Below are 27,169 nucleotides of genomic sequence, written 5' to 3' on the forward strand. Positions count from 1 at the left end.
CGCCATTTCTTTTTGGAAAGGTCCTTCTAGTGTTTGTCTCTGCGCGCCAAACTAGGCTTGGTCCCTTTGTTTCTATACTTTTGGCGGGCTTCAGGACTGAAGACCGCCTCTGGCGTCTGATTGTCTGGGGTGGGCAGGAAGTGAGGGAGGTGCCTGAAACTCCCTGTGCTTAGTCTCTTAGGAGACCCAAAAGCACTCTAGCGTGATTGTCTGGCTGACTGTCCGGCAAGGACAGCCACCCCTCTGGGTGAGTGGCAGCTAGGCTGGAATGAAAGAAAACTGTTTAAAAGGCAAGTCTCTTGGACTGGAAAGCAGAGTCGACCACTGGAACGAAAGAACCGAAAACAACTGGAAGAGGGCGGATGCTGCAACTCCTGACAGTTTGTTTGCCCGGTGAAGCCCTGCTGCAGGTCCGAATTCACAATTTCACCTCAACATAGAAGCCCCTTCCAGGACTTTTTCCTTGGAGTTGGTGGGACCAATCAACTCGTAAGCCACCTGGATACCATTCTTGGAGCTGGTTAGTATTAACCAGGGGGAAGGACACCAGCTTGTGTACTTGATGAGCGGCTACTCGAACTGAAGTGACTCCATTTTGTCAGTGTTTTCTGACTATCCTGTGCAGTGCAGGAGTCCCCTGACGTCCTCCCTCTAGTCCCCACGACTGAGGCTCAGGAACAGTGAGATCTGCAAGAACTGCCAGGAACCAACAACTTTAGCTGCATCTTTTGCTTCATATTAAGGTACTATGCCAACCTGATTGAGAGCACACTTCTCTCGCGGTGAAAGTTTGTGGAACTTTCCCATCTTTCCCATCAGCTTGTGACCCAACATAGGATTCTTCTTTGTACAAACTACTTCTGAGAACTTTGGCAAGAATTCACCGTTTACTTCAAGAACTGCTCTTTCCTATTCAAGACACTAGTCCATTGACTTTGGCCTAGGCCCAATGAACTGGATCGAATCCTCTAGTGAACTAAAACTATTTGCACTGCCTAAGAAAGTATTTGTGATCTATTCTGCTAAAGTGTGCATTTTTACTTCCATTGAAAGTAACTGAAATGCCATTTTGCTCCTATTTCAGTGGAGCCTAATTTGTTCATAAACGTATTGGTTTGATATTGAAGAGTGTGTATAATATTAAGTTGCCACTTCTAGTTAATGTTTTCTAAATGATTGTCTAATAAATTAATAAGTGTTTTACCAAGAAACCTTGAGTGTAAGTGTCAATTTGAACCACTGTGATTGTAAGACCTCTGTGTAACCTCTTGTACTGCTCACATTCCCCTCTAGAGATAAGGGGGGCTGCTCCGTTTGCTACCACAAACTGTGTAGTACAGACTTCTACCAAAGATTGTTTTTTGCTGTAGGCCTAATTGTATGTGGTGGTCCCAGAGGGTACTGCATGCAATTCTGCCTAACAGCGTCCATGGCAGTGGTGGCTTTGACCAGCCCCAGGGGTTTTGGATGTTCCTTGTGTCCCCCCACTTCCCATTTGGACCCAGTGAGTTTGCAGAGTCTGCGTCCTCTCCCACTGACCTTGACTTATGCGTGTGCTTCTGTTTTTCTGTCAACTTGCTACCTTATGCCACAAACTTCCTTCCCGGACGACGGACCTTCTCTGGGCGACAAACGTCTCCCCAGCCCCTTAGATGGTCTCTGCTCGACCACTGTCGATGGCTCATAGCTGTGGGTGAGTCTGTGCTTGGTCTCCTTCACTGGCTGCTCTTGCAATCTGGCCTTTTCCCTCGATCGTGGCCGTTTCCCTGCGGCTGTGGCCATGCTTTTGGTCGATTCGACGTTGGAGGGGTACTCTCGGTAGTTCCCCCTCATTGAGCCAGCAGACCAGCCTTCTGTTTCGATCCTTGGGTCTTGGAACTGAAACCTCTACATATAATTCAGTTTTCTATGGTGTGGTGGGGGTACAGGCAATGTATTTGGCCGGAGTGTTTAGCTCACTCATATACGCTTTTCAGGCCAAAAGTGGCACAAGGCTTAATATGGGGTTTCCTTTTGTCTCCCATCCCCAGTCATCAACCACACATCGAAATAGACTTGTAGAAAAACCAGAAGATGACTCCCTCCTTTGACCCTCTCAGCGGCCTTTGACCTGGTCAGCCATGAGGTCCTCTGTAACCACCTTGCCACCGCAGCCCACTTCTCCTCACCTGCCATCACATGGATACAATCCTTCCTGGCAAACAGAACCATACGAGTCTTCTCCACCACTGCTGCTGCAGACCCCATCCCCATCACATGCGGGGTCCCACAAGGTTCATGTGTATCCCCCACTTTGTACAACATATTTACAAAGCCTCTATTCGACCAACTGGACCATCTGGGTGTCACCTACACTAACTACGCAGATTACACCCAGATACTCCTCACTATCTCTGGTAATTACCAAGAAGACTCTGCCCGGATCAACAAAATATTCTCCATCATTCAGGCATGGATGGCCTCCCATGGTCTCTGCCTGAATGATGAGAAGACAGAGCTCCTAATCGTCGGCTCCCCCAACACCCTAACCAAACTTGACCCTAGCTATAACAACATAACCATCGATGGTCATTCCATTCCCATAGCCAAAAGCGTAAAGACCCTTGGCTTCTATCTAGATGCCAACACTAACCTTAGCAAACATACCAATATGACAGCCTCAGCTGCTGCCTATACCGGCAAGCTCATTAGGGCCAGCAGACCCTTCCTATCACCCAACAGCTGCCTCACCCTTGCCAGGGCACTAATACAATCCAAACTGGATTACTGCAACAGCCTGTTCCTTGGCGCTAATCAATCCGTACTCAATAAATTGCAGGTAACTCAAAATAACGCCTTGCGCGCAGCCCTCAACATTCCAAGACAAGAGCAGATCTCTGCCACTAGGAAAGCCTGCAAATGGCTCTCCATACGCCAAAAAATTGATCTAAAAGTCATCTGCCTCACGTACAAAGCCCTCAACCACCTAGCACCACCCTATCTAGCTAATAAACTCACCCTGAAACCTGCCACCAGACTCACCAGATCCTCCAACACTCTTTGTCTACTAGTACCCAGGTTCCACCTAAAAAGAGCTGGAGGGGCAAGCTTTACAGTGCTTGCCCCCCAACTCTGGAACTCCCTACCGTTCAACATCAAAACCCTCGAATCCTTCCAGATCTTTAGGAAGCAGGTCATTAGCTGGCTGCTAAACAAAGAACACCACCACTAACTCTAGACCTGCGCGATTACTAGCTTAGACACTGTACTTACTCTGAAAATTGTATATTGTACGCACTACACATGCTCTATTTATTGACCTCTGTATATATATGTACATATTATAAACCTGTACGAAGTATGCAACACACAGATACTTCTCAACTATGTAACCAAATTCTTAAGCGCCCTTCTACCTCTGGGTTTGGAGCGCCATACAAATAAAATAAACAAACAAACAAACAAACAAACAAACCCACCCTTTACCCCCCCCCCCCCCCCGATTCTGACCCAGATTCTATCTATGGAAAACCGGAGGACTCCCTCAGTTCAACACATGGTTAGAATCTGAGGATAAGAAGCATTTCTAGTCCAAGGCTACCCGAGCTCCCATTGGTGGGGACCAAAAGCAGCCATAACAAGGAGTGTTAAGCTACAGACTGTAGGTTCTTGCCTATAGCAAAGGGAATCAAAAGGTAAACATGGATTCCCAGGTTGTCGACATGGAATATTGACAGCATGTGAATCTATGCAAGATCCAATCCCGAAGAACCGAAGTTCTCAGGAAAAGGGAAGCCCAAAGGACTCCCTAGCAAAACTGCACATAGGGTGCTGTGTACTGCAAAAAAATCATTACAGATGCCTGTAGTGAAATACACGGAGGAAAGCATGACTCCATTAAAAGTAAAATGGGGGATGTGGGGGGTAATCAGATTGAAGGGAATTGCACAAGAAATGAAAATTGTCCCTTAAACACACTATGTGGGCTGGAACCAGACAGTCCCAGCCCTTACACCTGGCTACAAACACATAGTGCCTCTTTACCTGAGAAAGCAGAGGCTGTGACCAAGAAAGGGCTTACCATATATGGCAAACAGCATATGTGACAGCAGGAAGAAGGCCAAAGGACAAGATGGCCAAGGAAATGATCTTACAGCACCATGATTTTAGAGTAAAATAATACTCTAAATGGCACTATACAGTTAAAAAACTATATGGCACCTAAGAATACAAAAGAAAATGTGCTAAAGTATCAGCAGGCACCAGCCCTTGTTGGACACATCAAGCGAGTGACAAAGTTGCCAAAGATAAAGTAGCTCACTGTAGGGTATTGTGTGCAATTTCAAATAAACAAGTAATCTGAAAGTGGGGGACAGAGTCCCCCTGCACCGATAGCCAGAGAGACTGATCAGTTCCCCCAAAACAGATGAGCTAAGCAAGTTAAGTATAGGAAAAAGAGAGAAAGCAGCAACAAAAAAACCAAAAAAAAGACGATGCTTATAGCCACACATATATTCATAAAGTGCTAATCCCAGTCATTCAGCACACTGCAATACATCAACTTAAAGGGACGTTTTTGAATGCTCCTATGCCCTTGCACAAATCTTTGGTTGCGTTGTAAAAGCACCATATTAAGGCATGGAGGGCATCTCAGCTCGAGGTCTGGTACAGCGTAATTTAGGCACTGAGTGCAGTGCCCTTTAGTCTCCACCTGCCACAGTGAACCATCAGGTACTAATTACCAGGGTGGGTTGTCAGCAGAAAAAGCAATGGGACCGTATTCGGCAGTTTTTAACAAAGAAAGAAAAGTGATTACTTGGTTGGTGGGAACCAATGGGAAGACATTTTCCACATCAACAGGCACACAGTGGTCCAGACATAAACAGGCTAAACAAAGCAAGTCTCTCTCTAGGGAGAACATTTGTTTCAATAATTTTGATGTGCAAAAACAGTGGTGCAACAGTATGCGCCAACCTCAACCAGTTGGGAGAAAAGAAACAAAGGCTGGGTGTTGGTGCATGTATTAGGGAAGCCTCATGCAGGCTCATGCATGTGCCTCGGTGTGCTTTTTGAATTAGAAAGATCTGTCGTTTTCCTGGGGATGACAAAAGTGCAAAGAAGTACACCAGAGCACCTTCAATAAACGATTAGCAGACAATGCTTTTCCAAAGTATCTACATGTTGGAGAATGATAGAAGTGTGGGTAAGGTAAATACCAGAGACTGCCCATTCATGAAACACCTTTCTTCCTATGGACGGAATGTGTGATTGGTCCACTGTGTCATGGTTGAAAAACCATTTTCATGCTATGATTCTACAAGTGATATTTTACATAGTTCTTTTTATAATGATCGAAAAAAAAAAAACACACCATTTACCTTCAATTAACAATAAAAAGGATATTTCCAAACTACATAGGTTTTGATGCCAGGCATGCAGTTTCCTACCTGAAGGAGGTGGGTATCCATGAGTTGAGATCCTCCAAGGCTAGACTGGCTGAGCTGGTGTTCATATAAAATTGGAATAGGCTGTGAGTTTGAAGCTTGTTGATAAGTCATGTTGGACTGTGCCTTGGCAAGTTCCTGGTGCTGAACCCCCAAATTATGTAAGGTTGCGCCAGAGAGAACCATTTGGGATGGTTGAGACATGTTTTGCATGAAGGTCGGCTGTGATCTGTAAAGAGGGCGGGAGCACCACATTAACATCGCACAAATACTGAATGAAAGATTTATCCAGGAGGAAAGGAGTCTTTTCTGACAAATGGATAATTAAAAATAACATTAAACTGCTCCAGCCTTTTGGCGACATTAGGGCTCACTTTCAAGCCCATTTTCTTTTTAATACAAAATAAAGACCAATGTATGGGGGATTTTTTAAGTGCAATTCAAGAAATATGGAAATGCCTAGGCTTTGAGGAAAATAAGGCTGCTATGGAGGTCAGCATTTGGACGGAAGGCTTTTTTAAAAAAAATTTGTATTGGTTTTAACAACCAATACCATTTACAAACCGTTACTTAGTCACACAAATATAAACAATTACATGCTTTTCCTCCCATCCCCAACTCCCCTCGACCCACCCCGCCTTCCACCTCCTCTATTCCTTTCATCTCCCAGTAGTTCTAGGACAATCTTCCTCACACCTGGACTCGTCTCTGCCTTGGGCTACTTGTTCCGGGACGAACAAAGCAGCAATCAATTGCCTCAAACCCACCTCCCTCTGAATCTTTATTCCTCCTTCTTGCGTCTTGCCACACAACTGTTTCTGCATTAGCCCATTTCACTAGATCCCTCCACCATTCTTGTGCGGACAGTCGCCTCTGTGCTTTGCAACTCATCGCAATCCAGCATTTAGCCAGTATATATGCTAGGTCCCTTAATTTACTCATATGCCTGGCTCTTCTAGGCCTTGGGAAGCCACCCAACAAACACGCCTAAGGGGATCCCATATCTAGGGTAATTTCCACTCAGACCATCATCTGGGCCACTTCTCTACAGAATTTACCTATCTCCAAGGATGACCAAAATATATGCACCATCCCAACATTCACCATCCCGCACTTCAGGCACACCTGTGCTTCCGCCTGGTTGAACTTGGATATTTTATGTGGGGTTAGGTATGATCTGCGAGTCACATAGTAGGATCTGTTGGAACCGTACGTTCCTGGACACTGTCGTATGATATCTTTGTACACTGCCCCACATTCCATCTGACATGGGTTCTCCCACCTCTGCCTCCCAACTTTGCCTCATGTGAATTACCTTCTTGCCCACCTTAGTCATCAACTCATATCTACGGGAGACCTCATGTCCCCCTTCCGACACGTCATAGAAAGTTTCCATGACCCCTTCCGATTGAGCGGCCAGTTCGGCTCCCAGCCACTTATCCTGCATTATATTCAGGAGTTGATAGTATGTGATATATTGTCCCTGATGTAACCCTGTGTCCGAAACCAAGTCCTCAAAGTTCTTGGGCTCCCCTAACTGAGAAGACTCTTACAGGGGTACGATTACTTTTGTGCCAGTGATATGTTGGCAACTAAATGATTTGATGTGTTGAGATGGATAGCTCTGTGGACAGATTCTGAGGGGCCATCCCATTCTGATGAACTGGGACAGACACTACATGCTAGCCAAACTATATGGGAAGTATGGCTAAGCAGCAAGGGTTAGACTGGGTGGGTGTAAGAGTGGTAATGGGTTTAGTTAAGCACACAAATCACTCTTAATACAGGTTAGTTAGAGTGTAACAAAATACAGTTATTTATTTAGGCCTTAAGACAAACTCTGACCAATGAAAAACCACAGGTAAGACACACTAAAACATTCACTAATATTATATTAAAACATTCACCTTGGTGTGCACTGCTAAGATAACTAACATGTCACTTAAATACAATAAGATAGATTTCAAGACACAAACAGTAGTGCTAGGACAGTTTTTCTGAAGTTCAACTAAGGGCTTAGTAAAACCATTCAACTGAGGCAGCAAAAGACTCCACCCTTAGTATAAGGCTGTACCACCTGAGTTCATGGTAGCGTAGACAGAGCAGCCAAGCTTATTTTAGGAAGGAGGGAGGGCTGTAGAATCAGTACAAGTGAAATTGTAATACAAACGATCCAAAGAAACACTGAAACACTATGTATGTAAAAATAAAGGATTTATTTAAATACAAGTAGGCCCAGATAAATCTAGCGGGTAAATCACAATATAAAAACACAACACTATACTTGAAAGTACACAGACCCAATATTTGAAGTACCTAACTGTAGTTATAGGGAAGTCAAAACCTTTTCATTCACATTCAGTATAAGTCAAGCCTATCCTTGGGGAGTAAAAACCAATGGTTACTTTTTAAAATTACATTCAGTAATGCAAGGGCAGTGGACCCTACCAGTTATATAATGATTCTCAATTCAAATCCCATAGTCAGTCAACTGGACAATATACTTTTGGTGAATAGTGGAACACTTATTCTAGGTGCAGTAAAAATATAACTACTTTTATGATAACAAAGTTATACTAGGTGGGTATAACCTAAGGATTTAATATACAATTACAGGTGTTTTTGAAATCAGGTAACCCCAGATTGTGGTAAGCAGTAACTCTTGTAACTTATCTTTGGGATGGCACACAGCTAACACGGGTAAGTAAAAGCTACATACTTTGTTTAACCTCACAATGAAGAGGAAAGTCCTTATGAATGACAGGCTAGCAGCAAGTCAGGGGAAGCAAGACCCAGTTGGGAGACACTCATACAATTATCCTCAAAGGACTAATCTGGTGATACCAGCACTTTACATTTGGGAAGAGGCACAACCTAATCACAGGAGAGTAAAATACCTTCACATCTACTTTCCATTAGACTGGCAAAACAGTGGCTAAGGAAGAAAAGAGGTTAGCCATACTTTTAAGAATAGTGCATCACGAGCACGCCATGCGGTCGTGTTTCCCATGAGCTCTGCTCCGTACGCCCGAGTCATGTCATTTCAACCGTTTAATTAGAGAGTTTTCGCCCGACTCCGGAGGGAAGAAGAAGAGAAGCTGATACCTTTGATGGGGTGTAGATCTACAAACTCCCTCATATGAACATAATTTGGGACGCCGAAAGTTGCCGGAGAACTGACCGGGACCAACAACAAAATGGCGGCGCGCACCTAAATCACCCCTGGTAAGAGAAAGGACCGAGCCGCGCAGAGGATGCGACCCGTCGATCCCCATCAACGCCCTGGAAGAACCAATACTGAAGCCTGGGTCCCGAGTTGAATCGGCTCGAAGGAGCGAAACCCAGGGAGCAGAGGCGGCGGAGCGATGAGCGATCAGCAGGGTGAGCGGAACGGAAGCCGGCAGACCCTCGGACCCCAAAGACATAGCGTAACCCACTTCCCGTTGTCCTCGGCGGCGGAGCTCGGAAGTAACATAGCGCTGGCATCCTGGAGCTACGCTTGTGCGGCAGCCGGAGCCCCGGAGGAAAGTGCCGCAGTGAATGGGAGATGTCCGTCCTGGATCTCAGTGCCCAGGAATAGTGCGGTGCTGGCCCCTGGAGCTCTGCTCAGGGTGACACGAGAGGCGGTACAGGGCCCCCCAACTGTAGCCGTGGCCGGAACCCGGGAAATCCCCTGAAGGAAAATCGAACGCGAGCAGATTACGGGCGGACCGCGAGAAGCCCGTCACCCTAACATACTGCGGAAACAGCAACCCTCGGCATAGTGGAGAGTCGGAGAGGGAAAATACCTCCCCGGCACATCATTATTTAAGCTCTGAGGGGCAGAAGTGGCTCACGCGGGGAGAAAACACCCCGAATGCGAGGCGGAAAATCCAGCGGACATATACATAAGGCCCAGTGAGTGTCTGCATTTGGAGCGGGAGAGGTGTGTTATAGGTGCCAGATCACTATAAGAGGTCCCTGGACTGGGATTGGGATCACATCAGCCCTCCATACATTCAACCCACCGAAACTTCCCCATACTTCACTGGGCATAAGCACAACAAGCCCCTGCACGCCTCTTACCAGTCGGCATAATCAAGTGGGCGATACCTGCGATATCACCAAGGGATGCCCAAAACAGAGGCGAGAGAGAAAGCACGAGGCATTCAGTCCTATCTGACAACACAGCCGGGGAATCCACCCTCCACCCACATTGTCACTGAAATCCTCCCAGCTTCGACCGTTAAACCGACCTCCGAGATGGCAATGTCCAGGGATGAACTAGAGGACATGTTGAAGTCCTTTAAACACGACATCACTCCGTAGATTAAAAAGGAAATTAAGACCTCCAAGGACTCCCTGGCTCAGTCACTGGCAGACCTTACGTCCCATTTGGGGGGTTTGGAGTCCAGAGTCAACGACCTTGAAAATGTAAACTGGGTGCAATCCCATGATAACGAAGCCCTGACGGGAAGAGTAAAGGCCATTGAGGAGCACCTTGAGGATATCTGGGCAAAATAGGCCGATCTAGAAAACAGATCGAGACGGAACAACGTGCGCCTTCGGGGGATTCTCCGGCAGATAGATGATCGAGATCTGGCAGAATATGTAGAAACTATGTTTAGAACCCTCTTGGCACTTCACCCGAATGAAGAGATAAAATTAGCTAGAACCCACCAGGTGTACTCATCAGCTCAAATGAGGAAAAATCTACTCCCAGATGTGCTCACCCGCGTGCAGTTCTACCATCAGAAAGAAGACATCATGGCGGCAGTCAGGGATGCGGACTCCATAACTTTCCAGGGCGCGCAGATTCAATTTTCAGGACTTGGCTCCCTATACTCTGGCGTGCAGACGTCGCCTACAGAGGGTAACATCCTGGTTGAGAGCCTGAAAGATTCGCTACCGTTGGGGGTTCCCCTGCAAGCTGATGTTTGAACTCCACAATCAACATCACAATCTCCACGGAGGAAGAAGCTAAAAGCTTAATGGCCGACCCACCCGGGGAATCTGACTCGGGTCCCCAGCTGCAGGAGACTAAGGGCTCTACCCTAAGCCAGCCAGCTAAGACGGGACGGGGGAGATCCCGGCGACGGCCACAAACCACGGGAAACCCACCTCGAGATTCCAGTCCCAAGAAAACAGCAGAGGTGCCGGGAGAAAACTCCACCCCATCATCAATAGAAGGAGAAAGTTGGGCGGCGACCTGAGCAGTCAGAGCGCGAGAGGTATATTCTTTATTGAGAGTGGATGGTCGCCTACTTGGAACCCCGGTTGACTGCCCCGGGGATGCCTTGGTTGGAACCTTGCCCGGGGGCCAGAGTGTAACCATCACACCACATGGGAAACCTGCAGGAGTCTAGGATAACCCCCGCCGTTCTTCACCTCTTATTGAGTTAGAGTTGAGTGTCAGAAAATTCTGTTAATAATTGACTTGGGCACCGGAATGGATGGCGCCCGCTAGACTTTGAATCTGGTTAAACTATTGAAAGGACTGAAAAATGCGCAATTTTGGTTGATAGTAGTAGATTTAATCGGCTTTCTCTGTTTTTGTCCTACTTATTGTTTTACATTTCATGTTTATGACCCTAACGGGGAAGCTCGGAAGGGATTTTTTGGTCCGACTCACCACAATCCTTTTTCACCCGGGATCGAAATGATTGACCTAATGAAGTTTTCTACGGCTTTGAGGCGAGAACCCGAACGACCACAATATGGCAGCCCTTAACTATAAATTTATATCACTTAATGTGCAAGGCCTGAATTCCCCTCTGAAACGTAAATCTCTCATCCACAGACTGAAATCCCTAGATGCATCCTTCTTGTTCCTCCAAGAGACTCACTTAAAACCGGAGGATGAATTCCGCTTAAATGACAAGTTATACCCCACTAAATTCTTTGCCTCTAGTGGGCTGAAAAAGCGAGGGTTTGCCATCTTGGTCCGCAAGGGGATCGCATTCAGGACCTTGGGAACGGTCCGAGATGAAGAGGGAAGGTTTCTGTTGGTGAATGCCACTTTAGATGGCCGAAGGGTAACACTGGTCTCTATTTATGCTCCAAACACTAACCAAGACAGATTCTTTATGAAACTCTCGAAAGCTATATCTGACCACGCAGAAGGAGAAGTGATACTAGGGGGAGACTTTAATGCAGTGATGAACCCTTTGGTTGATAAAACACTAGCCCCAACACCCCACGACAGGAACATATTTAGGGCCCTTACCGCACTACTGAAAGACGACTCTCTGAGGTATGGAGATTTTGTCATCGAGATGAAAGGGATAACACATACTTCTCAGCAGTTCATGGGGGGTTTTCGAGGCTGGACATGTTTATGTTGGCAGATACGCTCATTGATAATGTATTAGAGGTGGACATTCTCCCAGAAGCGCTGGCAGACCACTCCCCAGTCCTATTGTCAATAAACCCCTTCAGCCTCTCCCCCATACAAAACCCCCATGGAGACTAAAAGAATTTCTATTAGACGACCCAGCGGTGCGTACCCACATTAGAGAAACGATAGAGTTGTACTATGCAGAGAATGATACCGGGGAGGTGAGCTGGGGAACGATCTGGGACGCTAGTAAGGCAGTGTTTAGGGGTCATTTAATAGAACAAGCAGCACAACGAGGGAGAGCCCAGGGTTTACTGCGGGAACAGCTGGAGGGAGAAGCCCAGAGACTAGAAGAAGCACATAAAAAGTAACCTTCTCGGTGTGCCCTGCGAGACATGAGGATGGCGAAAAAAGCCCTCGAAATGCACCACATGGGGAGAGCGGCCTATGGGATGATGCGCAGCAAGCAATTCTTTTATACGAAGGGAAATGAGGCTAATAAACTTTTGGCAGCCAAATTGGGTAAACAAACCAAACAAAACAGAACAGAATAGATTCTCCGTGGGACACATCAGGCAAAAGCACCTACTCTGAGGAGGGTAAACGCCGTATTATAGAGGAATTCTTCAGGGAACATGCAACCCTGCATAAAGGGGACCCACAGTCTGCCAAAGAGTTCATAACTAAGGCGGATCTCCCCCGGCTGCTACAGGCGCTATTAGAATCCTTAGAAGCCCCAATATCCGCGGAAGAAGTCGAATGCGCTATCAAACCCTCCCTGTGGGCAAGGCTCGGGGCCCAGACGGATTCACAAAGAAGTTCTACAAAACCTTTGCCAAGGAACTCATACCGCGCCTCACGAGATTATTTAACGTGGTATGGGATTCCACGGCAGTCACTCCGTCCATGGCAGAATCAAACACTACCTTAATCTTAAAACCGGGGAAAGATCCGGAGGACTGCGCATCCTACCGGCCCATAGCCTTGCTTAACACGGATGCCAAGCTTTTGAGTAAAATTATAGCGCAGCGACTGATGGAAGTGCTACCCACAATAATAGATGGGGACCAGATGGGTTTTATCCAGGGCCGGGCTGCCCATGATAACATCAGGAGAGCAATTGACTTAATATCTCTGGCCCCCACCCTGTCAGGCCCCTTATCATTGCTCTCCCTAGATGCACATTGGGCCTTTGATAGCATGTCGTGGGACTATCTGCAACTGGTCCTGGAAGGTTTTAGCTTCGGCCCACAATTCTCTAAGTTGGTGCTGTCCAATTTTCAAATCCCCTCCACTAGAGTAAGGGTCAATGCACATTGGACACCACAGATACCCCTCGGCAGGGGAACCAGGCAAGGGTGCCCCTGTCGCCACTGGTTTTTGATTTGGCAATGGAACCACTGGCCCAACACATCCGCCTCCACCCCGAAATCCAAGGGTTCGAAGTAAAAGACCAGAGTCATAAAGTAGCACTCTATGCAGATTATGTGCTTTGTTTCCTAAAGGAGGCTCAAACCTCTGTCCCCCAACTTATGAGTCTTCTTGACTGTTTTGCGGGATTTAGAATAAACAAGGCCAAATCAAAGGGCCTGAACTTGTCTGAATCCTCACAGGTCCTAAACGCCCTACAGAACACTTTCGCTCTTAGTTGGGGGAACTCCAAAATCGCTTACCTGGGAGTACACCTAACTCCGACATACTTGGGCCTGGGGAAAGCCAACATTCCTTCACTGATAAAAGACACAAAGGAATCCCTGCAAAAATTGACCCTTCAAGAAATATCATGGTTAGGGCATATAAACGCCATTAAAATGACCCTACTGCACCGGCTTCTGTACATATTCCAAGCCCTTCCGGTCCAAATTCTATAACGGGACCTACATGCTTTACAGAAGGAAATATGATGCTTTATTTGGCAGCGTAAAACACCCAGAATTCAGCACAAAATCCTCATGAGAGGCAGGCAGCTGGGAGGATTGGGCGTCCCCTCCATCTTGAGATACTACAGGGCATCCCAAAATTGCTCCCATCCTGGGCTGGGCCATCCAATCCGACCCCCCCCAAATGGCAGGGCATTGAACAACTGTTCGCAGACGCTCCCCTTTCCCATCTCCCTTTTATACCGCGTGAAGTTCGGGCCTCCCGGAGACCTCTTCTCCCAACTAGAGGAACTACACTCCACTGCTGGGACAGACATTACAAGTTAAGGGGGCTCACCCCAGGATTAGGCCCTCTGACCCAAGAAGCCAGCCTTCACCCCAGGACTCCAACCTAAATCATACTGCAATTGGTCCAAAACCAAAACCTTGAGATTGCAAGAGCTCTACGCCGATAACAGCCCCTTGACCTTCATCCAATGTAAAGAAAAATTCGACCTCGCAGAGACAGAGATTCAAATAAATGCAGATTAGACACTGGGCTTCTAATCCGGTTGTAACGAAGGCTGCCATTAGGACCCGCACAGGCCTAGAGCTAACGCTATCAGAAGGACAACGATCGCATAGAGTGGCGACAACATATCGCCTTCTGGAAAATGTATCAGAGGGAGAGAAACTCCCCTACATGATAGCATGGGAAAGAGAACTAGGTAAAGAGATCACCTCAGAGTCTTGGCAGAGAATCTGGGACAGGGCACATAAGGCCTCTAGATGCACTACGGTCAGGGAATGCGCACTTAAGATATGTTATCGGTGGTACTTTTCGCCACAGAGATTTTCGATGGACCCACTAATGCTGTTATTGGGAGACACCACGGATGTCGGGACCTATCCTCAGTCGGGTCCCAGAGCCAGCCTAATTACACAACTACTGATGGCAGCTTGCATCACGCGAGCTCGATTTTGGAAAGAGCGCGAGGGACCTCAGATCGCGTATTGGTGGGTCAAGGTATGGGAACTTCTCGGAGTAGAGAAATTGACGGCTGCAATAGAAAACCGGTCAGCTAAATTCCAAAACATTTGGGGGCCCTTTCCTGGACCACGTGGCAGAGAAACACATGTTCTTCCAGCCTAGACTGGTCAAATATCTGCTCCAACCCTGATAAGTCTTCAAAACATGGAAACGCCCGCCCACATGAACCCAAAACCGAGAGACACGGCAGGGTCACGGAGGGTAAAGCCGCAAACTTAGGATAAATATGGTGATAGGAATATATATATATATATATATATATATATATATTGTCAATTCTACCTTAGGGTAGCCAAGTCGAGCTGCACTCTCCATAAAGCCATGCTTGCCCAATTTCCACCAAACAGCAAACAAAGGAGGGGGGGGGGGGAAGTATATATATATATATATTTTCCCCTTCCTCTTCTTCTCTCCTCCTCCTCTTTCTTACACTTTTCTTTTGCCAGGAACGCTACGAAACAAAGCAATACTACACCCCGAAGGGTGGCTACAAAACAGATTCACAAGAGAAATTACAAAGCGAATGAAATGTTGATGCATTGTTTACAAGTTGATCAGAGTTGTAAGATTAATGACACAGGTTGAACTTATGAACTGTTGAATTTGATTATCTGATTAGGCATGAGAGTAAATATTTGTTGCATAATAAGAAAGCCTCAGAGCATAATGCTCTATCTTCAGATCCCTGAGAGCTGCGAGGGCAATGGACTTTCTCGAGAAAACATTAAGATCCCAGTTGGAACTGTAGATGTTTTTTTTTTCTTTTTACTCTTGAACTTTAGAAGCGGAACACTTCTGGGACTAATTGACTTTGCACATTGCTATTGATTTGTCTTCCTTGTATGAACTCAATGTTTATCAATGTTTCAATAAAAAAAGTTTGACAAAAAAAAAAAAGAATAGTGCATCACACAGTCAAGATCATTAAGAACTTATGCAACTGATCACTCTTAGAATTAAAGTTACCAACCAACTCTTTACCTGTTACTTTAAAACACTTATTTTCTTTTCTAGGGAGAAGACCCAAACCCTTGAAAGTCTTTCCCTTATGCTTGGAGCATGAATGTTCTCAGTGACAAAAGGGGGGTCACTAAGAGTAGTGACCAACAGGCAGTGTCAGAATAGGTTCTTCAGTAGCAAAAGTCAGAGTTCCTTAGGAAAACTGGGCAAACGGGTAAGTACTCCACTTTAGAGTTAGAAGAGCGTCCAGGGGCTTCGCAGAAGACACCCTGGCAGGATTCTAGCAGTGGGACTGGGTGCACTGGATGAGAGGCCTTGCCATCACAGAAAACAACCCACAGCTACACAGAAATCCTAACGGGCTTAAGATAAGTACATACCCAAGCCAAAACAGTACCTCAGAATTGAAAAAGATATTGCAGCAGGAGAACTTCAGGGTCTGTAGCCAAATACCCGGTCAGTGGATTCCTTGACGTGGTGACTGAAAACAAGAATTCCGAAGGAACTTTGCAGCAGGCATCGGTGAAGGCTCTAGGCAAGGTTTCCCTCGCGGCTGAATGCGGTTCTGCGGATTTGGTGCCTTTTCATGGAGCACAGAAGACAGAAAATCGTGGTTGTATTCTTGTCGTTTTAAAGGTCGAGCACTCTGGTGAGGGGACTTTCCGAACTCGATTAGGGTCTCTGGAGATCCACCAGGATGCCCAAGAAGTTTCAACGAGATTTGGAGGACTGTGCACCGCAAGATGACTTGAGCTCCGAGGGTATTGTGGTATTGCAATAACGCAAGGTTGCAGAAAAGCATGGGATGGCTCAAAATGTAGGTCTCCTTGAGTCTAGTGGGACTCACCAGGCTATGGGTCGGGCTCGTCGTTTTCGGAGACCAGCGGTCGATTGGAAGGAAGGGCTACAGCAGGCTCCGGTTTCACAGCAGCCTCTCCGGTCACTGGAAATCACCTCAGCCGCGTTTCCTTCCTCTTCGGTTTCGTATCAGTGGTCAACATTTCTTCAGCTTCCAGGTTCTTAGTATTTATCAGGAACTACAGCACAACCTCTGCATTCTCTCCCCGCATTTTACAAGAAGGACAGCCAGCCCCCGTCCCCCACTGGGATTTGTCCCCATTCAAGCAAGGCCTAAAACAAGGGCTGGGGAGCTTTCGACTCCTCCCTCACTTCCAGCGCTCACAGACTGACTGGAGCCTGGGCGGGGAGTCCAGGGGACTCCCGCCGAAGACAAAATTTACACAAAGGAATTTCTCGCCCTGGATGTCAGGTGAAGGAACAAGAAACGACAAGAAACACTAAAATGGCGAAAAAAGAAGACTGGGACATTTTGGTAAAAATTGACACCCTTAGGTCCCTTTAGGGGAGCTGTGAAAACAAGTTAATGGTGCACCAAATTAATACAAGATATCACTAACACCAGCCATTGAAGCTAAGCTTGTCACTGCAACAGAATTGTTACAGTTTTAGTGTGAAAGGGGATACATTGTATATCACCAGCACTCCACATAAGGTGGGGTGTGCTGTTTTCACTAAATAAAATGTAAAAAGGATCCAAAGATCCTTTCTACCCTTGGAACTGTAGTTCACTCAAGGTTAGCACAAGAAAGTTAAAAGGGGAGATAGTTAAAAGTATGGAGAGTCTTAAAAATGACACCCATAAAAAGAGTTGAAGAAGATTATGTGAATGTAGAAAAAGGTTCCCAATCACTGAGGTATTATGGAAAATATCCCACTAGTAAAGCAAAAAAGTTCTGGGGTTGAACCAGGTCAGGAGGATTTACCAGTTCTGCGCAAATTTTACCTAACAAGTAGCAAAGCAAGTGAATACAAAAACAGAACCAGCTACGTAATCAATTCTTTGAGAACTAATAGGTTGAGAATAAAGAACTTGGTGAACATAATAAAAAAATATATAAATAAGGTACTAACCTGAAGTCCTTCGTTAGCAAGAAAAGCAGGGACCTAGCGCCCTTAGTCTCACAGGTCCCAATAAAATTCCTTTCAGGAGGCCCTTTAGGTAGTTGAACAAGTGTTGGCTTGAGCAAACAGTAAGTTTGAAAGTGTTACAAAGCTTAGTAAAAACAAGTGGGAAATAAAGACCTTCTCCCAATCCCTCCTGGCCTCCCCCTCACCCCAAGCGCTGTACTTCGATTAACTCAGGGATCACCATAGAAGTTCCTGAAATCGTGGGGGCTTCTGGATTAGTGTCTTGGTGGAAGTCCAATGGCCTCAGGTGCAGACGTCACTTGCGGTGTCAGGTTTTTTGGCTCTGGCTAATTCATGGTTCCAGGATCCATTGGACCAGTTCTGTACACTGGACATCTTGACACTCGGGACACGACTACTCGACCACCATTTCATCGGCGACAACCTTAGAGGACTCCCAGGATATGATGACAGCAGCGAAGAGCAACAACCACTTGAAGAAAAAAAGGCAGAAGGGAACACTAGGGGCGCAAACAAAGAAGCTATACCAACAAGACCTATCTTTGGGGCAGACAATTGTAACATCAGGGAAATGCTTCTTATTCCATAAGATGTGGATCAACAGAGTCCCAAAGCTCAACTCAGAACGGCAACCGTTGCAGCAAAGTAGCGCACAAGGACATCTTGCTAGCTCATAGGATGGTTCTGTTCTGAATGATTCCAGCGACTGGATCTTTCGAGCATTCGTGCAGAGGTAGGAACTGCTTGCTCCCACTGGTCCAGGCGTAGAGGCACCAATGAAGGTCTTCTGGAGATCTGCAGAGAGACAAGTGAAGAAAGGATGCTGGTGATCTTTCAACATCAAGTTCCAGGTCTTCAGTGGCTGCTCTCCCAATAGTGGTCTTGGCGCCAATGGAAGTCTGAGCAATGGCTGCATCAGTCCCCCTCATATCCGGTATCTGGGTTTGAGTTGTGTTTGGGCGAATTTTCATTTCTGTGCCAATTCTCTTTACCCTTAGAGACCCCCCATCTCTTTTGCTGGACTCGGGGCTTTTTAATTTTTACTCCTGAGTGAGTGGGACTTTCTCTCATGTGTTTTACTCACTATGATTTTCTGTATTTCTTACCGTTTTATGGAGTCCGGTAAACTCCGTTGGCATCTGCTTTTGCACTGTGACGCACAACACCTTTTGCGCAGTGCCACTGAGAAGTCCCTTGGACTTCTCTTATTGTTTAACGGGATAATGCATTCAAACATTTTATTGGCTCAAAATATGGGCCATCATCAAAAAAATAAATAAAAAAATATTCATTAACAAAGTTGCTATGTAAACTTTTGAGCAAACAAGGCTCAAAGTCACAGATTTAAAGCACTAGGAGGCATCCATTTTGTGAAATGGATGATCCTCCTGTGCTTGTGTTAATTTCCGCCCTTGCGGCACTGATGAAGCAAAAGCCAGCCAGCTGCAATACACAAAAGCTACTAGTAGGTGGCTTTTGCTTCATTATTGCCGGAGAGCAGAGATTAACACAACCTGCTGCTGGTAAGTGCTTTAAACTTCTTTTTTAAAAGCACTGGAAAATAAATGCTGCGGTTTTCTAACTTAGAAAGAAAACCACAGCATTGATAACGTATTTATGTTTGCTGTGGCTTCAGCTTTGCGTCTCCTGGGCTCCCCCGAATCGGGTCAACGGAGCCCAGGAGACTCAAAGCTGAAGCCACAGCAAACATAAATACAACGCTGTTGTATTTAAATATGCTGTGATTTTCTTTCTACGTTTCACAGAGCCCTAGGGGAAGCCAAGGAGACAAAGCGCAAGCCGGCGGCATTTATAAATACAACGTTGTATTTCTGACTGCAGCTTCTTTCACTTTGAGTCTCCTGGGTTCCCCCGGGAGCCCAGGAGACTCAAAGCAAAAGCTGTTGCAGTCAGAAATCCAACGTTGTTCCATTTGTAAATGCTGCGGTATTCATAGAAAGAAAACTGCAGCATTTACAAATACAGCGACGTATTTCTGACTGCAGCAGCTTTTGCTTTGAGTCTCCTGGACACCCCCTCGGGCCTTCCAACCACAGCAATCACAAATACAACGTTGTATTTATAATTGCTGCGCCTTTGCTTTTTGCCTTTCATTTTACGTTTTCTGTGCTTCCCTGGGCTTGGGGAGAACCGAAAAAGTTAAATTAAAGTGAAGGCAGCCTCCTCAGCTCATGCACAGCTCTGCTCTGGCTGCAGTAAGCAAAAGCTCCCAGTAGGGGGTGTTTGCTGCTTGTTTAGTGCTGCCTGAGCTGAGCTTAACATGAGCTGAGGAGGCTGCCTTAAATGGCAAAATGGAAGCTCCCATGTAAATGCTTTGAGCCTCGTTTGTTCAAAAGTTTACACAGGAACTTTCATTAAAATGTTTAATGCATGTTTTGGATGATTGCCCATCTTTTGTGCACTATTCCTTTAACTACATTTCCTTGGGAGACCCCTGTCTTACTTACCTTTTCCTTTTCTTTCATGGTTCCAGCACACACCACCCTATGTGGAGTGTTAGGGGGTTACATAGTAACTCCTTTAACCCATTCCTAATGTAACATTTTGTTACACTAACTCACTTGAATGGCTGGTGGCAGTGGTTTCTTGCAGGTGCAATGTATCTGCAGGCTGATACCTCAGCTGCAGTGCTGCACCCAAGGGTGACCATTTTTCACAAAATAGCCTCAGCCTTCTTTTTTTGCCATTTCTTGTCAATTACATTCTTCTGTGCTTTTTCTCTGTTCGAATCAGGTTTGAGTCCTTTGTGTGTTTTGCCTTTGGCAAGCTTCAGCCTTGAAGCCCGTCCAGGCTCCAGTGTATCTGGAAAAGAAGGAAGTGTGGGAGGGTCCCGAAACGTCCCGGTCATTTGTCTCTAGGTGTGCCTAAGTGAAACCAGGTACAATTGGCCGGCTGGCTGTCCTGGAGGACAGCCACACTGCTTTGTGATTGACAGCCTAAGGCTGTGAATGAACAGGAGCTTGCATAAAAAGCAAGGTTTTTGGGACTAGAACAGAGAAGACCACTGGAGGACAACATCCGAAGACTACGTAAGAAGATGCCAGCAGCATCCTCCTGGACCACAAAATGCCGACCCAGTTTTCGAATGGGAAGACCCATATGGGACACCCTGCTCCATTAGGCTAGTGGGACCAACTAGCCTCAAGACAAACTATGTTAGCGCAACCCCCGACTTGCGGTGACTTTGAAAGGCTGCAGAATCCCTATACACAGGGGTACCTCGACCATCTGTGAATGCATGGTCTTCCGACGAGCGAATCCAGCCAAAACTTTGTGGGCATCCAGAAGACCCTAGAGAAGCAGGAAATCCACATCCAGAGTCCCCTCACCAGAGTCCAGGACAGAGGGATCAAGGAACTTCGTTCTTCTTTGGTGCTGAGAAAAACGTGCCAAAACCACAAAGTTGCTGAATCGACAGCAATCCTTTGCTGCCGAGTCCATCTCTATAAAGTCAATTTTCCTTTACTGCTCTTGGAAACAGTAGTTTATCCAAGAGAAGGTATTTAAACCTTTGGGAAATCTGAAAGACTTCCCTGGGCCACTGCACTGAAGGTGCGGTGTGACCCAATGTAAAAGATGATGCCTATGGAGTTTGTCAGACTCCACAACCAAAAGAGAAACAGAGTTCAAAATCACATTAGAATACATGAGAGAGTGGGGAAAAAGTTGCTGGGGGTCATTAAGATGGAAGGAATTCGCACATTTCCGAGAATTCTCCCCAACAGAGAAGCCGCTGCAAGGACCACTTATCAGATCCTCTGGACTCCCAGGAAGCAGGCCTGACCGAGCCTGAGCCCCCTCAAAGTGTAGGACCCCAGAAGCAAGGAAAGCCCATCTCGAAAGCCAGGAACTGCAGTGTTGCAATTTGCGGTAGACGTGAGGAGCTGAAACACCGAACAGCCACTTGTTTGAAGATTGCCAGTTGAGAGCGGTGACCGTCCCATTGCAGTGCAGGAGTCCCCAGAAGTCCTCCCTCTTGTCCCCACGACGGAGGCCTAGGAACAGTGAGATCTGCAGAACTGCTCAGGAACAGAAGTCATCTGTTGCACTTTTTCTTCAATACAAAGGTTCTGTAAAAGTCTGCGAGAAATTAACTCTTGCTGTAGGGTTGCTTGCATCTTCTACTACTCACAAGTCTAACAGTTTGTGGCCCTACCCCGATTCTTCTTTTTCTTCAAAGGCTTCTAAAACATTGTGCAAAAACCTAGTACTTACCTACAAAGAAGTGCTTCAGCTCAGTCTTTTGTCCATTGACTTTGGCTTAGCCTGTTCCACTGAATGACTCTTATTGGGGGATCTGAAAATATTTGCCTGCTTAAGAATATTTGTGGTCTCTTGTATGTTCTAATAACCTTTTCCTTTGAATTATTCTTAAATGACTAAATGCAACAGTGATGCATTAATGTTCCCAGTACCCTAGTTATTGAAGTCACCTGAGGGTGTAGGTTGTTCCTGTGGGCCATCCCAAAAGGGTAATCCCTGATTTAGAGATATTAAGAGTGTGTATTTTGTGAAGTATATTTTAGTGTTACTGTCATATTTGCTCCCTTCTGAAGAAGGCTTACCTAACTGACTGATAATTTAATAATTGTTTAGTCAAGCAACCTTGTGTTTAAGTGTTTAATTAAATACTTGTCACAGTGAATCACTGTGTAACTCCCCTACAGCTCACATTGACCCTTCTTTAGATAAGCCTGGCTGCTCAACACGCTAACACAACTGTGTAGTACAAGCTTATACCAAAGGTTGGGTTTCCCATTACCTGTAGTCAGCGTTGTTGTAGTGTTCCCAAAGGGTACTGCATACAATCGTGCCTAACAGCAGGCTTCATTTTGTCTGGGAAGGCAGGAAGTGAGGGAGGAGCCAGAAACGTTGCAGTCCTTTGTCTGTAGGAATTCCTGTCTGAAACCAGTTTTTTTGTTGTAAATTTGCTTTAATTGATTAAAATGTTTTAGCAACCAGTTATAACTGGGAGGCTGGCTGTCCTGAAGGACAGCCACCCCATCCCCCCCCAGGTGATTCACAGCTGGATGACTGTGACGGAACAAGTTACTTACCTGTAACTGTTGTTCTCCAGCATGAGTCTGGCATGGATTCACATGCTCATGAATATTCCCCGTCGTCAGGCCGGGAATCCTCGGTAAAGAAAAAAATCAGTATCAGTTTCATTTCTGATCTGACTTTCTCAGTAGTAACCAATCACTGGTCTCTGGGTCATACTGCCCCCAGCCAATGACTGCCCTCTCCCTAAGCCTCGCCTCTGGCAGCCATCTTCAGATTTGGTAGCACGCAAAGTGGCAGTATGACCAAGTGAAGAGCCGCAGAGGGGTAGGGGGGGAGGGTTCGCATGTGAATCCATGCCAGACCCATGCTGGAGAACAACAGTTACAGGTAAGTAACTTGTTCCTTCTCCAGCATGGGGTCTGGCATGGATTCACATGCTCATGAATATAAGAATACATAGCAGTACACACATGCACAACCAACGGGAGGTGGAAAAGGCTCAACATTAAGCAATTCCTACCTCCTCATCAGGCTCACCTTAGGCGAACAGGTTGCACAGCACTGCTTGGCCGACCTTGGACTCCTCCCTGGAATCCCGGTCGACGCAGTAGAATCTCGCGAAGGTGTGCGTCGACCTCCACGTAGCAGCCCTGCAGATGTCCAGCAGGGGCACACCAGACAAAAACGCTGGGGTAGCAGCGATAGATCTGGTCGAATGGGCTCTCGGACGGCCAGGCAACTGTCGGTTTGCCAACCGATGACAGTGCGTGATGCAGCCCGAGAGCCATCTGGTAATGGAAGCCTTCTAGAGAGCCTTCCCTTGGTTCACAGGTCCAAAGTTCACAAATAGCTGTGATGTCTTCCGAAACCTCTTTGTGCGGTCCACGTAGAACTTCAGCGCTCTAGCCACATCCAGGGATTGCAAAGTCCTCTCGGCCGGTGACTAAGGCGACGGGAAGAAAACACCTAACACCAAGGGTTCGTTAAGGTGGAAGTCCGATGCACCTTGGGGATAAAAGAGGGGTGCGTCCTCAGCACCACCCTCGTGTCGTGAAAAGTCAAGTATGGAGGCTTGCAGGATAGGACCTCGCCGTGCGGAGGTGATGGCCACAAGAAACAATGTCTTCCACGACAGGAACTTCAACGGTGCCGAATGCAGGGGCTCGAATGGCGCCCCCCATGAGCCTGGTCAGCACCACGTTGAGTTCCCGCGCCGGGGCAAGGGCCTTCACCGGTGGGAACAATCGGAACAGTCCCTTCATAAATTCCTTCACTAGGCGATGGGACCACAAGGACGCCTGTCCTGTGGTTCTGGTGTAAAGGCAGATCGCAGCCAGATGTATCTTGATGGAGGCGTGAGCCAGTCCAGCCTTGGCCAGCGACAGTAGGTACAGCAGCACTTGAGGGGCCGTAATCCATAGAGGGCAAATCTTCTGTGCACGGCACCAGACAGAGAACCTCTTCCACTTATGTCCGTAGCACTTGAGAGTTGAGGACGCCCTGGCCTTTGCAAGGACCTCTCTACAGTCAGCCGGGATATCGTACCATCCAAACTCTAGTGCTGCAGGAGCCAGGCCTGCAAGTTCAGCGCCTCCGGGTTGTGATGAAGTATGGCGCCTCCTTCTCTGGAGAGAAGATCCGCGTCCGTCGGCAGCTTGGCTGGTGGGGACGCTGACAAGTCCAGAAGGTCGGGGAACCAGATCTGCCTCGGCCACGCCGGTGCAACAAGGATCATCCCGCACCGGGACCTCTTGAGCTGGCTGCCGAGCAGCAACGGCACCGGAGGGAACGCATATAGGAACAGGCCGTCCCAGGGGAACGAGAAAGCATCGCCCATGCTCCTTGGCTGGGGAAACCTGCTGGCGAACCTCTGGCACTGGAGTTTGTCGCCGTCGCGAACAGGTCGACCTGTGGTTTCCCCATCAGAAGAGTCGATCCACTTGATCCTGACGTAGTTCCCACTCGTGGCACGAGCGCATCTCCCTGCTGAGTGAGTCGGCGATGGTGTTCTTTATCCCTGCCAGATGAAAGGGCACCAGAAACATCCCTTGGGCGACGGCCCAATGCCACAGATCCTGGGCTTCCTTGGAGAGGGCTGGGGATCTGGTTCCTCCCTGCTTCTGGATGTAGAACATTGTGGTGGTGTTGTCTGTGAAGATTCTCACCACCTTGCCCTTGAGGGACGGGAGAAAGGACCCGAGGGCCCAGAACACTGCATGGAGCTCCAGGATGTTGATGTGGAGCGTCTTCTCCTCCGGGAGCCAATGGCCTCTCGCGTGAAGTTCTCCGGTGTGCGCTCCCCACCCTTCCAGGGAGGCATCTGTCGTCACCGTTATCTGTTGGCATGGGGCCTGAAAGTCTGTGCCCGCTGTCAGATGAGCGCGGGTGCCCCACCACAGGATCGCTCGTCGGAAGGTCTCGTTGAGCGGGATCCTGTCCTCAAAGCTGCCCGTCGCTTGGATCCAGCAGGCGTTGAGGAACTCTTGCAGAGGGCGCATCCGAAGCCTGCACAGGCACATGAGATTTATGCAGGAGGACATCATCCCGAGGAAGGACTTGATGCACCTCACCCTGGCCACGTCCGTGGCCAGCAGACGCTGAACCTTGCCCAGCATTGCCTTCATCCTTTCCTCCGACGGCGAGGCCAGACGCGCCACTGTGTCGAGCTTGGCTCCCAGAAACAGTGCGACTTGCGACGGGACCAGGTGGGATTTGGGAAAGTTGATGGAGAATCCCAGGTCCGTGAGCAGCTGGACAGTCTTTGCTGTGTGATCCACGGCGAGCTCCCTTGTCCTTGCTCGGATGAGCCAGTCGTCCAGGTAGGGGTAGATGTGGATCCCCTCCAGGCGCAGCTGCGCCGCCACCAGTGCGAGGCACTTGGTGAACACCCTGGGTGCTGACTTCAATCCGATCAGGAGGGCCTTGAACTGGTAGTGCCGTCCTTGGACCACGGACCTGAGGAACTTTCGCTGTCCTTTCAGTATGGGGATGTGGAAGTATGCATCCTCCAAATCCAACAACAACAGGAAATCGCTCTCCTCCAGCTGTCCCAGGGTGCCCATCTGGAACTTCTGTGCCTTGATGTACTTGTTCAATCGTCGCAGGTCCAGGATGGGGCGCCATCCTACTGTCTTCTTTTTCACTAGGAAGTACCTCGAGTATACTCCAGAGCCCCGGAGCCTCTTCGGGACGGGCTCGATGGCACCTTTTTTGAGCATCGCCCTTACCTCCAATAGCAGTTAAGGGACGTAATTTTCCTTCCTGGCCACGGGTGGAATGCGGGGGCACTTCTTTAGAAATTCGAGGGCGTGCCCCTGGGCAAGTGCGTCCAGCTCTCAACGGTCGGTGGAGATGGACTCCCACACGCTGACTAACTTCACCAGCCGGCCTCCCACCGGGGTGCTTCTGTGGGGGCCCGACACTGCTGTCGGTTCAATCTTGCTTGGAGGACGCCTTGCCGCCGTGGCCTCCCTGGCGGGGCCCACCCGATTTGCCTCGTCCTCTATAGGCTTCCTGCGACGAGGAGCGGGCCGCTTGGCAGTACGTAGAGGAGCCACCGCCGAATCCCTTGGAGGCACCCTGCTTGCCTCAGGTGCTCCGAAAGGACGCCCTTTGTTGCCGGAGAACGCCTAGGGCCTTAGCTGTCTCCATGTCCGCCTAGATGGCTTGGAGGGACTCATCCATCTTTTTCCCAAACAGATTGTTCCCATCGAACGGCATGTACAAAACCTTGGCTTGTACGTCCTGGCAGAAATCCGTCGCCTTGAGCCACCCTCGTCGTCTAAGGCAAACGCCATTACCTAGCTGGCGGAAACCGGTGTCGGCAATGTCCGTTGCCACTGTAATGGCGTGGTTCGACGCCACTTCGCCTTCTTGCAAGACCTCTAGGGCCTCGGCCCTCTTGTCATCTGGTAGAAAGTCCAACAGGGCGGCAATCTTGTACCATAACTCTGTCGTAGCGGGCCACGATCGCAAGGGCGTCGGCCGCCTTAATCGTTGTTGCCGCCGACGAGATAACTCGTCGTACCATTGCGTCCATCTTCTTTCCTTCGCAGTCTGGCGGGGAAGTTGACATTGAGGCCGATGCCCCTCCCCCCCTACTCTCTTTTTGGCCGCCGCTGAGATGACCGAGTCAGGGGTAGGTTGTGCCCTAAGGCACAAAGGGGCCGCGTCGGGGACCTGGTACTTCTTCTCGTACCGATCCCTCTTGGCAGGCGTCGTAGACGGGTTCTTGAGAAGGGTGAGACCCTTGTCCCAGATGTCATCCAGCAGATGCCTGGTGAGGACTGTCTTCCTCTTGGCCTCGCGCCGTAGGTAAAGGAAACCTTCCTTCTTCACTTCGGGGCAGAGCTGAAAAGGCTCGGATGCCCTGGCGATCATTGCATGGAAAGATCAGACCTCGTCGGGCAGGGAGGCCCGGGCTGGCGATGGGAGCTCCGTCCCGTCACCCGTCGTGGCCGTGTCCGTTCCCGTGGCATCCCCAGGGACAGGGGTAAAGGCTGGGCAGGCCGCGAGGGCTGAAAAGGCGGGGCTGGATGGATCCGTCTTCTCTTGTTCGGGTGCTTCCCGCCGGGCCTGGGTCCGG

At 48.1% G+C, this 27,169-nt stretch overlaps 1 protein-coding gene across 6 annotated transcripts in view; it reads right to left on the bottom strand.

Annotated features, from left to right (window-relative positions):
* Window positions 1-27,169, bottom strand: part of PRRC2C (proline rich coiled-coil 2C) — a 1,565,218-nt gene that overhangs the window by 248,491 nt on the left and 1,289,558 nt on the right. For all 6 annotated transcript variants that reach the window (XM_069641251.1, XM_069641250.1, XM_069641252.1 and 3 more), the window contains exon 28: window positions 5,427-5,652. In XM_069641251.1, the coding sequence (XP_069497352.1) occupies window positions 5,427-5,652 (226 nt within the window). The remainder of the gene's footprint in view (window positions 1-5,426; window positions 5,653-27,169) is intronic.

The sequence above is a fragment of the Ambystoma mexicanum genome, chromosome 1q (genome assembly GCF_040938575.1).
Source record: "Ambystoma mexicanum isolate Mex_15411 chromosome 1q, UKY_AmexF1_1, whole genome shotgun sequence".
Taxonomy (NCBI): domain Eukaryota; kingdom Metazoa; phylum Chordata; class Amphibia; order Caudata; family Ambystomatidae; genus Ambystoma; species Ambystoma mexicanum.